General features: G+C 36.5%; 1 protein-coding gene across 1 annotated transcript; it reads left to right on the forward strand.

The window, feature by feature from the left end:
- The first annotated feature begins 5,234 nt into the window (after nt 1-5,234).
- On the forward strand, nt 5,235-15,404 carry LOC145785626 (uncharacterized). The gene is made up of 2 exons (XM_082597303.1): nt 5,235-5,260; nt 14,108-15,404. Exon 2 carries the CDS (start codon nt 14,130-14,132, stop codon nt 15,021-15,023), a length of 894 nt encoding a protein of 297 aa, XP_082453429.1. The 5' UTR covers nt 5,235-5,260; nt 14,108-14,129; the 3' UTR covers nt 15,024-15,404.
- Nucleotides 15,405-15,718: the final 314 nt, after the last annotated feature.

Consider the following 15,718-nt stretch of genomic DNA (forward strand, 5'->3'; position numbering starts at 1 on the left):
TTACCCTTTTCGATAGCAGTGTGTCTGACGGGACAAAGCAAAAAATTGTTCAAAAGCTGACAAGCTTCGAAGATCCTGGACATTCTTTGAAAAGAGAAGGAAGTGATTTTGGCAAACCCTCCTTTCCTTCCGTTCCTACAAAACCAACAGATGACTTCAGCTCCTTTGTTGGAGAAGATTCTTGGAGCTTCTTCAGAATCTTGAGGATTCACACGACCTTTTTAAGTGTTGGTGTTGTCGATTGGTGCCAGAACGGCAGCTACTGTGAAGCAAAGGAACGGGTTTCCAGTAGCACTGGCGCCGACTTACGGGGTTACGGGGTGGCCACGCCACCCCATAACCGCTGTGGCGGGGTGGCAGCCACCCCGCTTAGATTACTTACTGCAAATAAATGTAATTTGAACGGACGTTTAAATCTTTTTTTGATCATTTGTTTTCGCTTTAAGTCAACGTAAAGCAAGAGGTGAACCAATACAGTATTGCAAAGAAAATGATTGTTTTTGTCACAAGCATGATACTCGCGTAACATCAAGCAAGCTACAGCTACGTGAAGATTACGCAACACGTGGCTACGAGTTTTTTCCTTGTTGTTGTTGCAATCGTTTTATTTGTTACTTGTCATAAGTCATTGTTACATTTGTTAGGTTTACAATGGGATTTATTAATCAATAAAATACGATCTTTCCATTGCCTCCCTCAAAAATCTTTTTTGAAATTTTTTAAACTGCTCATAATATCGCTATAAATTATGCCAGCTATAAAATACTTGGAAATAAAATTATCTCGATGATTTATAGCTCCATCCTCCACCCCCTAAATGAATATTTATTTTCAAATTTTATTAAAAAAATGCAATTTTCGAAACTTTTTGAGTTTTATTTAAAAAGTGCACCTAGTAATGTAGCAGTTTTAACGTTCTGCAAATTTACACGTTTACATCATAGGCGCCTAACTATTTTTTTGGCCGTGGGGGCGAAAGCGTGTTTCATAAGCAGCAACGTAAATTCAGCGAAATGTCACGCAGATGGATGACGTAATTATGTCGTCACACTAGGATTGCTTTTATTGCCACACTCGGAGTTATCGCTACGTTCGACCTACCGTTAATTATAATAAACAAAACTCGACCAAAACACATGCTATGCGTCTGCGTTGGCCAGCGGTTGATGGACTGCGACTCTTTGAGCTAAGCACAACATAAAGTTTAGCAACGAACTAGATTTATTAGCATGAAACAAGAGACGAAAAGGTTTACTAAAAGGTATACTGTAAATGGAATGAAAATACTAACTTGATCATACGCTTGAAAATATACCTGTTGAAAGCAAAATCATTCATGTTTACATCAATTTAACAGCACGTCACCTTGAATAAATTTAAAAGTTGCTGACACCGTAAACAGCCCTTGAAAAGTAGTTACGGAGAGACGTTTGATGAAGTTTTCGACTTGACATTGCTCCCTTTTCACTGCAATATCGCAACTTATGGCTGACCAGCTTTCAAGTTTGAATTCGCTGTCATACGCCCGTGTTGCAGATGAAAGACGCGCATATTACCCGCCTTTGATCGGGTTTCTATGGCAACGTTCGTGTGTGCGACATGCAGTTTGCGCTAGTCCGTTGTTGCGTTGATTATGCTGCCGTGTGTGCGCAATGCGGTTTGTACCAGCCCTTTATACGTTGGTTAGTGGTTACCTCGGGCCGAGACTTTAAGTTCATTTTCACAGCGAGCGATTCACTGCCGCGACAATTCTCTGCAGAGGTTTCGACTTTCGAAAGCGACATTTAGTCTGTTTGCAAGCGCATTAAGCTAAACGCACGCTGCGTCAACGTAGCAAATTATGTTGTTTTTGGGTGCATTCAACATCTGATGACATTGAATCGACGCAAAATAGTAGATTCTTGCTATGTCTCAAGCAGCAAAATCAGTCATTTTGTTAAATCAATGTAAAAATGACAGATTTTTTTGTTGGGGTGGGATTGTAGCATCGCTACTCGTTCTAGTGATTATTTATCGCGAAGCTGTTGCGGTTTGCATTTAAAAATGTTTTCCTGCTGCCGATCGCTAGTTCATCTATTGTTTTATGTCTCAATGCAGTATAAAAAGTTGCTCCCACGCAGAAATATGCGTGGGGGCCTGGCCCCCACGGGTTAGGCGCCTATGGTTTACATGATTCTATTTGAGGAAAGCTACACCCCCTGCCAATTCCCAATAATGAAAGCAACCTTTTTCAATTCGTCAAGATTTTGCATTTTGAATTATTTTCCGATTTCAATTGGAGTTTTTGTTATCTACTTTATGCAGTAATAATGTAATATTGCGTGTCAATTCGTGACAAATTGTGAGGCGGGAATTTATTGGTCTTACATAGGAGTTGCTTGTTACATCATAGAAAAAAGTACGAAAAGTTGTCCTGTAAAAGTTTGAGGAGGGAATTTATTGGTCTGACATAAGTTAGGAGTTGCTTGTTACATCATAGAAAAAATTACAAAAAGTCATCCAGTAAAAGTTTTCCCCGACATTCCAGTTTTATTCAGCTTAAAGATGCCACCGAAAAAGCGTTCAACTGTCGCAACTGTTTGATCTATTTGCAAGCAATGAAACAAGATCATTAATGCTTCCAAACGTGGTCTGCATTGTGAAAATATACTTATCGTTGCTTTCCACCACCTGCGAGGCGGAGCGATCGTTTAGAAGTACACTCAGGCGCATAAAAACCTACTTGTGATCTACCATGACGCAACAGCGATAGAACCACATCCTAATTTTAAATGTTTATCAAGCTGAAGCTTAACGGTTACAACTTGACCAGTTGATAAACAGTTGGTTTGACAGAGCTGCCGTTCGCAAAAATACTTTTGCCAAATGGTAAGTGTTAGAGCGACAACGTAACAATAAAATTCACGACATACTTCCTGTGCTTTGTTGTAAAGTGGCTTTGTAAATAATCGAGCTACAAATCAGGTGTGAAAAGACAATTGCATCTACGAAACACGCTTAGTAAAAACAAAAACATGCAGTTTGAAAGTTTTTAGGTTGCCATATAGTGCTATCCGCCACCCCGTGCAAAAATAAAAGTCGGCGCCTATGTCTTTCCAGGCCTCGAAATTTGTACTTTTTTCCGGCGGTCAAGCATGTCCTACCGGACTGGCCCTTTCAGCGGACATTTAATATCTCAACCGGACATATTTTTTGCATGTAGATTTTGCACAAAATCACACTACAGTATTGTGTAGTCGTGTTTGTAGAAGATTTTCTACAACAGAATAACTCTGCAATGGTTGATGGCTTAATTAACTGACCCTGAAGTATACTGGAGCAGATTGCTTGCAAATAAATCAGTGCGTTAATGACAGTCGTGTAATGACGCAATAAACACAATTGAAAACAACAATCCAAATTTCCTTATTACAAAAGCAACTACGCTCACTTATTCCGTGGTTTTCGCGTTATAGAATCGTTGTGCCAAGCGATTACTGCCGGCGCAGGGTCGTAAATCTCCAGCTCAGGACCGTCCAGACAAATGCGCATTAGTGACTCAATAGTGTTAGTGTTAACTAACTAACACAATAGTGTTAGTCTAACACCCTCTCTTCTGTGCAGAATTTCTATTTCTATCAGTATCAGCGTGAATAAGGTCGCCACATTCGCCTGAGCACGTGCGGAACCCAGCTGAGACTTGCTTCTCTGTGACGTTTCTTTTTAACAAACGATCAATGAAACGCAATAATCCTCATTGTTAAAATTAGAATACATATCCTGCCGAAAAGTTCAGACAACTTTATTTCAAGGCAACATTGCAAGGCGTTGAAATGATGTAAAAATGGCTACTTTTGCCATCAGCTCGTTAACCGCGCCACTCTAATGTGATCTTTGAAGCAATTGCCTGTGCTATTATTGTTTCAGCTCCGTATTTGTTCGCGTTAAACAAACAATTGTAACAATTCAAATTTAAAATATATTTTTGCTGCATTAGCTCTATTTTTGTCAAGAATTTTGTGGCGGTCATTCATGACCGACCAATGAGTCGGCTTCGGCAGACATTCGAGGTCATTCCGGAGGTCATGACCGCCGGAATTTCGAGACCTGGGTTTCAAATCTTTGTGTTGTTAATGATGCAGCAGAAAGGGGTGTCAAACTGTGCCAAGACTTTATTGACACTACTAAGACAGAAGTTTCATTTCAAAATAGTCTTCAAGTAGATGAGAACAGCAGAAATTCTATGCCCAATCAGCGTAAACAAAACTTACATCCATCTCGGTGTTGGTTTCTCACATTGTGATTTTTATCATCGCTGTTCCTCGCTCTCAAATGTATTTTGTGATTTCGTTTAACATTACCGGTAAGTAAACATGTGAATTCATCATTTCATTGATTTTCCATGTGTTTTAACCCAAGAAGAAAAGGTGCTAAGAACATTTTTCTCAGGAATATGCAAAAAACGGATTTTTCTCAAATAACTCAAAAACTACAAATTTTAGACTGAACATTTGTTCACAAGTCTGATATAAACTTGCTTATTCTGCATCGATTGAGTTATAGCATGACCTTCTATCATGTCTACGAGCTGAGATATAGCAAAAACACCCCTAAAAATGCATCACGCACCCCCCAAAAACTTTAGTGGCCACGGGCCACCTCTAAACCTTGACCAATTTTTTTGAAACTTTACAGGAATCTTATACAGGTAAAACCTCAACACCAAAAAAAAGGTAGGCTCTGTGAAACCAAGTTTCAAAAATCATGGGGCGGCTGTCACACTCTAGTGCTTACTGCTTATCAGTGCAGGTCAGGGTTGCCAGATTGGCCTTTTTAAGGCCAAATTTCTCGAATTTGGCCTTTTTTAAAGTCTGTTGGCCTTAGAAATTATACATTTGGCCTTTTTCTAGATTTGACCTTAAGTTTGGCCGTTTTTTAATTTATTCTTCAATACTGTATGCATAATAATCAATATTTCTCATATATCGTAACCTTACCAGATGAAAACCATATTCACCATTGTTCAAGATATGTTCTATGCTTGTTTAATACTCGTAATGTAACGCTGGCGCCGAGTCAGACTGCGCTCACCTCTAAGCCAGCCAGTGGTGCCAGATCTCACCATTGTAGCGGATTTAAACTTATCCGCTACAGATCTTTTATACTTGTTATTTTTCAGGCTACTTTCAGAAATATTTTTGCTACAATTTATCAGAATCCGCTACAAGTCATAAAATATCAAGAAATATGAATATTATAGACAGTATTTTGACAGAAACAGGTAAATATCCATTTGGCCTTTTTTATCTAATATTTTCCTTGTTTGGCTTTTTTTTTAAGTTTGCCCCGATAGCTCAGTTGGTTAGCGCGTGACTTCGTGAACGAAGAAGCTTTAAGATCAAGCGGCGCTGATTCGACTCTTGGGGTGTGCGCTTGAGCAACGCATTCTAAGGACTGCTCTCCATTCAGCGGTACCTAATGGATGGAATAATTCCCCAGCAACAAAACTTCAACAATCGGAAATTTAATTCTGTCAATCTCGTTAACCGACCCTGCGTCAAAAGCCTCTACAAGTATGCGAAACTACCAGGAATAACCTATCAAAGCTTTGTCAGTCCGAGGATAAAGATTCAAAACCAAACCTTTTATATTATTTTGGCTTTAAGACCTTTTCATAGGCTGGCATCTCTGCTTCTAAATGCTGATATTCAACAAGAACAAATCCAAGCTCAGATTCTGGCACATTGAGTCACGACCTACAATGCTTACAATGCTTATTTTATCTTGTTTGAGTTTGGCTTATTTTTGCCCTTCTTTCTACCTATTTGGCCCCAATTTGGCCTTTTTTTTTGGTGAATTTAGCCTTTTTTCAAATTTCAGTCTGGCAACCCTGGTGCAGGTATATACTAGTGGTGCCACTCCTAGTGTTTTTCCACTAGTTCTAGTGTTTTTGGGTTGCATTTAGTGTTCTAGCAAGGGCGTCCGCAGGTTTTCGGTTAGGGGGGGTCAAGGGGGGTCAAGGTGGTCAACCAAGGCTTTTTTCAAATCACAATTGCTGAAGTTAAATCTGGTATCTGAAGCAACATTGAATGAAATCTCATCTCTGGCAGTCTGGTATTATGTCATATAGATTATAAAGCCTTGGTTTACTGCATCCAATTCTCTTGATTCTCCAATCAATGATTTAAAACTACATTGCCAGTCGAGGAATGATATGAAAGAGATGCAAAAATATTCTGCAACTATACCTCCACTTTTTATTGAAATAACTTTCAGCGTATTTGACAAAGTTTGATAAACATTTGTGGTACCTTTCTGAGCGCCTAGTTATTTTTGCACTATTCAGCGATCATGCTTCCTTCACTCAAAAACAGGAAATGGCTAGAGAACTTTTAAAGTATGATGGAGCATTTAAATCAAGTAAACTTCCAAAATCCAGCACATGCCAGTTCTTCAACAACAAACTCAACTCCACAACCTTATAGGAAAAGACTCATGGACTTTGTTCAATTTGCTCAATTTAGATATATACAAGTTTTTTAACAGCTAATCCCAAGTTTTGGCACAAAAATCTACTGCCTCAAAGGTAAAAAATATATATAATCAAAGCAATCCCAGTTGTCAATGATGCATCTGAACGAGCATTGGGTCTTTTTACTGAATTTTATAACAAACTCACCCGAAATGCTACAGCAAAACAAAACATTTTAAAGATTATCAAAGGATTGAAAGAAAAACAAGCCATATCATTAAAAAGAGTCACTAAAAAAGGAATGAAACTGTATTTGTAAAAACTACAAATCAAGCAACATTGATTTTCATTGATATGATGTGTAAAACATTGCATATCGCATTACGGCTACACAGGTACCGGACCACTGGTAGGCTACACCTTTTGTCTTGAGCATTGTCAAAGGAAGTGAAATAGTATTGCTTACTGTATACCGGTAATTTAAGTGTTTAGTCAAGTACTTTAATTTTTTGTTTACATTGCCAGACTATTGTGTGATTGTTACATTGCCACTTTAGCCAGCTATAGCAAAAATTTGTATAAAATAATAATTTTTAGAGTAAATTATCAAGATTTTTTTACAAAAACGCTATTTTAGGAAATATCTAAAAAACTACATTACCTAGACCAATAAAATGTATGAAACACTAATAGGAATATTGGTATTCTGGAACTTTTGGTGTTTATTACAGCTTTCTAACTATAGTGGTTTTCAAGTTAAGCTATTTTTTTAAAATTTGGGTTGTTTCCATGGAAACGTAAAGAAAATAGGCGTCAAACAACAATGAAATTTAAAAATTTTTATATTAGCATTAGTTTTGACCCCAAACACAACTTTTTGCCAGCCAACAGCAAGATCAGTGAAAGTAAGGTTTTTTTGGTACACCCTAGTACGAGCGCTAAAAAGGTTAAGAAACACTGTGTTACACATATAACCTAATGTATAACCTAACCTTTATTGAAGAACCTAATGTATGTGTATTTCTTGAAAATCTTCTCAAACCAATCGTCATATCTAGAAAACAATAGCACAAATCACCGCATTAAACAAATTTTGGTACGGAGACTCTGGTACTGCAGTCCCAGTTTCGGCTAGTTTGTGCTGTATTGCGCATGCGCCAATTTCTTACAAGCGACGATTTTGGCTGGGAGAGGTACTGCGTTTTTTGCAGTACCATGTTGCCAAGTTGTAGTCTTGAAATTTCTGTTACGACAGAAACTGCTGGACTGTAAGCCAGTGATATTACTATTGGCAACCCTGTCAGTCGAAGCTAGTCAGGCAGCTACGTGTGTTCTCCCTCACTAATTTGCAGTGCTTTTTGAGCTGTTTAGAGTTAAACTAATGTAAATTAAGTATTTTTGTAGCTCTAGTTAGACGTCAGTGTTTAAGACAATTATGATTTTGGACTAAGAACAGATGCTTACAGCATAGGCTACATTTATTTTCTTTAACTTTTATCAGTGTAGATAGACCTATGCATAGCGTTTGTTAACCGGTTTAGTAGCTGACAGCCTTGCTGGCTACAGTTGTATACAGTACTGTACATCCAGTACCCAGCTATTGCATGACATGTTTTGAACCGCCGTGGTTTTGTCACCTTTTTCTGTTTATTGGCATGTTCGTATATTGATGGTAGGTCTATATTGTAGCTTGCACAACCATTTTCATTCCAGACACGTTAATGATGAAAAATAAACTGAACTACCGGTATATGCCAACAGTGAATAGGCTATGAATCTTTAAACTGCATAGCCTACCGTATGAAACATCAAATCCATTATGCCAGATCAAACCTTAATGGTATATATAAATTTAGGATTTGTGTTGATTTATACAGTACTTTGACTATTTTTTTGAAAGAGTATTACTATTGTGCAGAAGAATTGGAAGTCATGGCAACCATTCTCTCTCAAGAAACAGGTTCTTTAAACTGTACTTTTTGTTTTATAGGAAATTGTTTGTTGATCTGTGTTGTGGAAAGCTTTCGCATAGCATCCATTGAGAAAAGAGGAAAAGCTGTTTTAATTATTTGATTTTACGCATAATCTGAAGAATATTTACAACAATTTTGTAAAAAGGAAATAGATGAATCCCCCTTGTGCTGGCCATGAGCACCTGCTTGGTCAGTCATGTATTGCAGAACTTCATCATTTGTCTCGTTTCTATGCTAGTTCAGTTCAGTTTATTTTTTGTTTTGTTGGCGAAAAAGAAAGACACAAAAAGCAAAAACACAATAAACACAAATAATTCGCGCAACAAGGATGGCAGCGAAAGACCAAAAGGTCACCAAAGTCAGCTGCCACCCAAACATTTAAACAAAAGACCCAAAATTAAGAACATTAACACATACGGTATATAATAAATAGCACAATACCAGCACTTTAATTTGTAAAAATTAACAATGGAATTAACAATACATTAACAATGGAATAACACAGGGCAACATAAAAAAAATATTGTGAAGAGAAATAAGCGGATGATACGTTTCAGGAGTGATCATTGTACAAATTCTTTAATAAACATTTATATTTAAATTTAAAAACATTATAAGACTTTTCTTTTATTTCTTTTGGTACTTGATTCCATAGTTTCACTCCATTAAAACATAGCATCTTCTTACCAGAGTTTGACGTTGTAGAAGGCAAATATAAATCATTTTTTTGGTTCTGACGGGTTTTATGATGGTGAATTTCATTTACAAAAATAAAGCAGCCAGCAAAGGCCCGGGGCAGCATTTTGTGCACATATTTGTACATAAATTTTGCAGTTTCTAATTTAATAATATCGTCAATTCTGAGCACATTAAATTGGTGATAAAGAACAGTTGTATTTGTTGACCTCGGCAAAAATAAGCAGGATCGAATGAACTTGTTTTGTAACACTTGTAGTGGAGCAAGCAATGTAGAGTTAGCTCGTCCCCAATTTATAATCGAGTATTGGATCTTGGATTGAAACAAAGCATAATATAAAGCCCGTAATACTGTTAAAGGGGCAATGTATCTCAGCTTAAATGCTATGCCGCAGACCTTTGCAAGCTGCTTTCTAAGATTAATAATATGACTATCCCATGTCAATCGCTCATCCAAAGTTACACCTAGATAGTTTATACATTTCTTCCTTTCGATGGATCGGCCACTAATGGACAGACTAAAATTTTCTGCTGCACTTTTTTTGTTGCAGAGGATCATATAAGTAGTTTTACTATAATTTAATGAAAGTTTATTGGATTTCATCCACACATCAATTTTTTCTATTTCTCTATTGACATTTTTTTGGAGAGATGACAGGCATTTATCTGACATATGAAAGTTTGAGTCATCAGCAAAAAGTGTAGTTGAAAAAGAAGATGCATTTGGAAGATCATTCACATAAAGAAGAAAAAGCAAGGGACCAAGGATTGACCCCTGCGGGACACCACATTTAACAACATTAAAATTAGAATTCTTACCGTTAATCTTTGTACTTTGCATTCTATTTGTTAGATAAGATGTTAAAACGTTTAAAAATTTGCCACGAAAGCCATAATGGTGAAGTTTTTTTAGAAGTATGCCATGATCAACTGTATCGAAAGCTTTACTTAAATCAACAAAAACCGAGCATGTGTATTTATGATCATTCAAGTTAGAAAGTAAATCGTCATAAATTTTTGTCAATGCTAAGCTTGTTGAATCATTTTCACGAAAACCATGTTGAGCTGGGGTTAAAATATTATATTTGTCAATAAAATTCATCATCCGTTTATATAGAATTTTTTCGAAAATTTTGGCAAAAGTTGGCAATAAAGAAATTGGTTGCAAATCTGTAAAGTGTAAAGGTGAACTAACTTTTGGTACAGGTATTATCAGACTCTTTTTGAGTACATCAGGAAAAATTTCTTGCAAGACACATTTATTCAGTACTTTTGTTAAAAAAGGGCATATAATTACATTAGCCATTTTAATAAATTTAGAAGGTATTTCAAAAATGCCTGAAGCTTTATTTGCTTTGAGGCTCCTTATAGCATCAGATACTTCTATCTCATTTATATCAGGAAAGCCAAAAGAAGAACATTTTCTGTTTAATATGAAAGATTCAAAATTTACATTTGAATTTGGAATTTTAGCTGCCATTGAAGTTCCAATATTTGTGAAGTAATTATTTAATAAATTAATGAATTCAATAGAATCTGTTTTATAGCTTTTATCATTTATAGTCATAGTTGAAGGAAGCTTTTTATTATTCGAATTTCTTTTCCCCTCTATCATCTCATGAATGATCTTCCATGTTTTCTTGGAGTCACTTTTTGTTTCTTCAAACTTTTTTTTATAATGTTGATTTTTCAGTGATTGTTTCAAATGATTCAGCTTATTGCAATATGCTTTGTATTTCCTCTTTGCTGATTCATTTTTATTTTTTATCCAATATCTAAATAGTCTGTTTTTTGTTTTATGGAAGAAGACAAGTCATTAAAGCTATGGAAGACAAGCTAAGGAAGACAAACAATGGCTATGGAAGACAAACAAGAAGAAGACAAGCTATGGAAGAAGACAAGTCATTAAAGGTTGCAAACAAACTAAAGAAGTCCTCATTAAATCCAAGCTGCATTTCACAGATATCTCCACTGAATGCTCTCAGTAGGTTTTTAGTTGGTGTTCTTATAAATGTATTATTGTACAAATGTACAGTGGTAGAAAATGCATTCAATGCAACTTCTTCAAAAACTTGAAGAACATGTAATCAAGTGCAAAGAACCTAATTCTGCATTAGCCTACACAACTATAGTTGGTGAAAAATTTTTGTGTATTCATGTGCAAGGTTTGTGTTCATATCAATGCTATACTAGTATTTTTATGTGACCACTGACCAGTTATTTTTTGGCATGCAGGTGTTTTCAATGAATCGGCTTGGAACATCACAGCACAGCTTGTTTAACATTTTCAGAAACGGCTCGATACATCAATTTTATCACCAACGTTTGGAAAGTAATGTCTGTTAAAACTTGTTTTAAAGGTATGTACAGTCTGTGGAGGTCAAAGGCACAAGCAGTATAGTGCAGATATGGTAATCCTATAAAATTTTGGTACTTTGTTTAGGAGAGAAAGAAAGAGATCCAGTGTTCATGTTATTAATCATCAGCCATGTCCTGGACGACGAGACTGCTGAGTGGCTGATGATTTTCTGCAGGGATATCTAAAGAAGGGGATGCGAAGGCTTTTTATGCGTCTGACAATAGAAGGGCTTTTGTTTATCATAAATTATCTGTGTTTATCGTAAAATGATGATTGGCACCGATAGTAGTTTAATAAATCTTCTTATGATAACTTGCATTGCGCTATTAGCATCAGGCCTGAGTATTCACAGCATGCTCATGGTTGCTTGTTAATTCAACTACCCATATACTTGCTTTACGTCTAACCTACTGCAAATGCTTTGTTAAGAAAAACAGCTTATTGGTAACTTTTAAACTGCCTTTCCAAACAAGTATTCTTTAAATATGCTCTACGTAACATTTGCTAACTGTCTTCTGTAGCTCATTGTAACAGCTGCACTACAAAACTTTCTACGATTTTGAAAAGAACCACATGTTTAAAGCACTACAGACTACCGCCCTGGTAGTGTCATGAGAATAAGATAATCGCTGCGAGCCTTTATATCCCCTTCTCTAGATATCCCTGATTTTCTGTCCTCCAATCTAGCCTGGAAAGATCTGTTCATACGCCGATGATGAGCATCAGCCATGAACAAAATCATGTCGGGTTGCCTTTTTATGAAGGAGGAAACAAAAATTTTGAAGAATGGCCTGTTTGTGGATTCAGTCCATGGGAGCAGTAGTTGAACTTGCCACCTACCTTCAAACCAGTTATGGTTTTGATTATCTGCTTTCAGACAAGATTATGTCGATTATGTGCAAGTATTACTGTATAATCGCCAAGTCATGTTTTTCATTTTAAGAAAAAACAATTTTTTGTTTCAAAGTTCTAAAAATCCATATTTTCAACTGCTTAAAATTTTTATTTTTTGTCCTGAAAACACCAGGAATGGCATTTTAGAGCATATAAAAGTGCAAATTTTTCTGGGGGGCATGCCCCTAGACCCCCTAGGCGGCTCGCGCCTTCTGCGCTCGTCCGTTGTTGTCACATCATGACGTCATATTTAACATCACCATTTACAGCACCTCCATGACCAAGTCACGAGCCGCCACTGCTGCAGAAGTACCCATTGCCTCATATCGAGGAATTCCTTCATAAATAGTTAAAGCAAACTACCCTGTGAAAAAAGCAGACATTTACAACATTTACATTTCACAACACATGAAAGCAGGGCTTTGTGAACACTATCTTTGCCTCCTAAATGAGCCCTGTTTTGAGTGACGATGCCTAAAACATTTTCTAACCATGGGTTGGGATAAAGAACATCATATTTTGACCCACAACCTTTTAGGATTGACTCCATATCAATGCAAAGGGCTTTGAAGTTCAGCTCAAAAAAAAAAAAGACCTATATGTATGTTGCAAATACTACAATCAAACGTTACTTACTCTCACATGTTGAGTTTTCATTTCCATTTATTCAATGAATTTTGCAGGCTGATGTGTTTTTTCTGTGTTTTCAGCAAAACATTGACTCACAAGAAGTGAGATTGTCTCCAATTGTGAACTTGAAAGTTGGAAATAAGGAAGTATGGTGCATAAATTAGACTTGTTTTTCTTAAAATTTTAAAGAAAAATTTGTAACGTTTGGCAAGTATTGAAAAAGTTATGTTTTCTAATCTTCAAAAAGATTTTATTGATTTAGAAGGAATTTAAAAACATTAGCTTCATGTTGTGCTTTGTTAAAACAATATAGCAGCAGTATAAAGCTGGTCAAAATCTCATCTTTTCGGAAACACAATTATGCCCTTCATCAAGCAGTTACAGTACTTCTGTGGCTGGTTTAAGGGTGCTCTCAACGGGGTCGTTTTCAAAAGATAAGTTGGGGCTGATACCAGTGAAATAGATCGTCTCATCTTGCAATTGCATCACTTTTAAAATCTTCTACTTCTGACTTTATTCCCACTTCTAGTGGGGTCGCCGGTGCAGATTGCAGTCCTACACATCATTCACTCTGCATCATCTTCCTCCTTCACTCCCTCTATTTCCATATCTTCTGCCACACAATCTCTTTATCTTTTCGGCCTTTCTCGCTTTCTTTTACTAACTTCCAATTGTCTTATTTTTCTTCCGACATAATCTTCGTCTTTCTTTGCAAAGTGACCCAACCATTTAAGACGTGTCTCTCTCAGCTTGTTTTTTTTTTTAAATATAAAAACTAAAACATGACGAAGTGTTTAAAAAAATAAGACGCTTGGTTGAACACAAATGCAAGCCCCCCCCCCCCCCCCTAAAAAAATTTGGAATTAATAAAATCATCTTGGATGCAAAATTATACCCCGGACGATCTCTGTCAACAAGATTGTGCATTTTTCTGAAAATCTCGAAATTGGAACTACATTCAACAAAATAAATTAATCTGCCAACAGTGGCCTCCAGGTCTTCATAATTCTTCAACAAGTTTCTCTCTTATACTTGTGAAAGACAGAAGATATCACTTAATCGTACTCTTTGATAAAACATTAATGCTTTTTTTGTATTGTTCAGAAAATAAGCTCATTAAATTAAGATGGAAAAGTTGTTTGAATCTGCTGACATAGCTGAAAACTATCTCAAATTTCGACCCTCCTATTCCGAAAAACTGGCAAACGAAACCATGAAGTTCCACGGCAATCAACAGAAAGACCGTCCACCTACTGAAAAGTTAGGTCTAATGGTTGATGTTGGATGTGGAAGCGGTCAATCGATCAACATTTTCCAATCATACTTCAACCAAGTTGTTGGAGTTGATGTGAGTGCAGAGCAACTTAAGCGGGCAAAGAAACAAAACATATACGAACACATACAGTATGTCGAAGGATGTGCAGAAGAATTGCCCTTGAAGAATAATTCCGCTGATCTTATTGTTTGTGGCATGGCAGTTCATTGGTTTGATTTGCCCAAGTTTTTTTCAGAGTGCAAACGGGTTCTTAAACCCAATGGATGCATTGCTATTTTTGGGTACTGGGTACCGAAAATTACTCCCATCCACAATAAGTGTGAAATACTTTCAGCGAAAGGAACACAGCTCTTAGACGACTTGATGTTGAACGGAGTTAGCAGCACTCCTGCTGAGAAACAAGCGCATTTCCAAATCAAGAAACGGTATCAAGACATCTTTGACATGATTCCATTCGAAGTCAAACACCGAGTTAATAACATTCATGTGATCAACGAATATTCTATGAATGAAATGCGTGGACTTGTACGATCTACTGATTCAGAGCAATCGCATATTGATAAAGATGCTCATGAGGTAAAAAATGGGTATGATGAAATAAGTCAAGAAGAACTGAATTGTAACGATATAGCCGTAAAGTTTTCAATGGAATTAAAAACTTTGTGGAATTTGGAAACCAAATCCGATGATGAAAAGATTATGACTGTGGATTATGATTATTTTCTTTTGCTTGCATGTCCGTGATCACGCAGTGAGAATTTTCTGACCAAGAATTTGTTTGTTGTTTCAACAATGTAGTGAACAGAGTTGCAGGTTTATTCACAAGCTATAAATTTACTGTAACAGATAACTTTCGTAGCAAAAACGTGGAGCAACTTGATAATGTTGATTTTATGTATTTTCAAATCCCTGACCGCAATGTATTTGCTTTTGTAATGTTTCCGCGTTGCAATGTACAAAGCACCAGAAAACAGATGAATTGAATTTATCCTAAAGCCTGTTTGATAATAAATAATTAATTATATCAATTATTCCTGATTCCCATGTCACTTCGAAGTCTGCAGTTTGGTATCAAACAAGGGTTAATATAAAGAACAGTACGCTCACAGCTAAAAAAATGCGTCGTAAATATCTTCAAAATAATCATAATGTACTCGGATACGTGGCCCGCGCTTCCATTATGCGACCTAGGCAGTCGCCTCTGGCGTCAGGTAGGCGCAAAACTTACGTTTTCATGTGCCAATTTTGTAACTTTTTTAAAATTATTTTGTTTGAATCAAAAATGTTTTTTATTCGAAAGACTACCAGCTGTAACCATCTGCCTTGGACATATGAAGTTCATTTTCAGTATCTTGAATCCTTTTTTGCTTGGGTTTTGCAGGAGTACCAAATAATAGCCTTCCTACTCCATTTTTTTCCGATTGTCAAATATTTTCTAT

Source organism: Aplidium turbinatum, chromosome 16 (genome assembly GCF_918807975.1).
Source record: "Aplidium turbinatum chromosome 16, kaAplTurb1.1, whole genome shotgun sequence".
Lineage (NCBI taxonomy): Eukaryota > Metazoa > Chordata > Ascidiacea > Aplousobranchia > Polyclinidae > Aplidium > Aplidium turbinatum.

What these genes read in the sequence shown, in the direction of transcription:
- LOC145785626 (XM_082597303.1), top strand. Translation starts at nt 14,130, where the DNA reads ATGGAAAAGTTGTTTGAATCTGCTGACATAGCTGAAAACTATCTCAAA.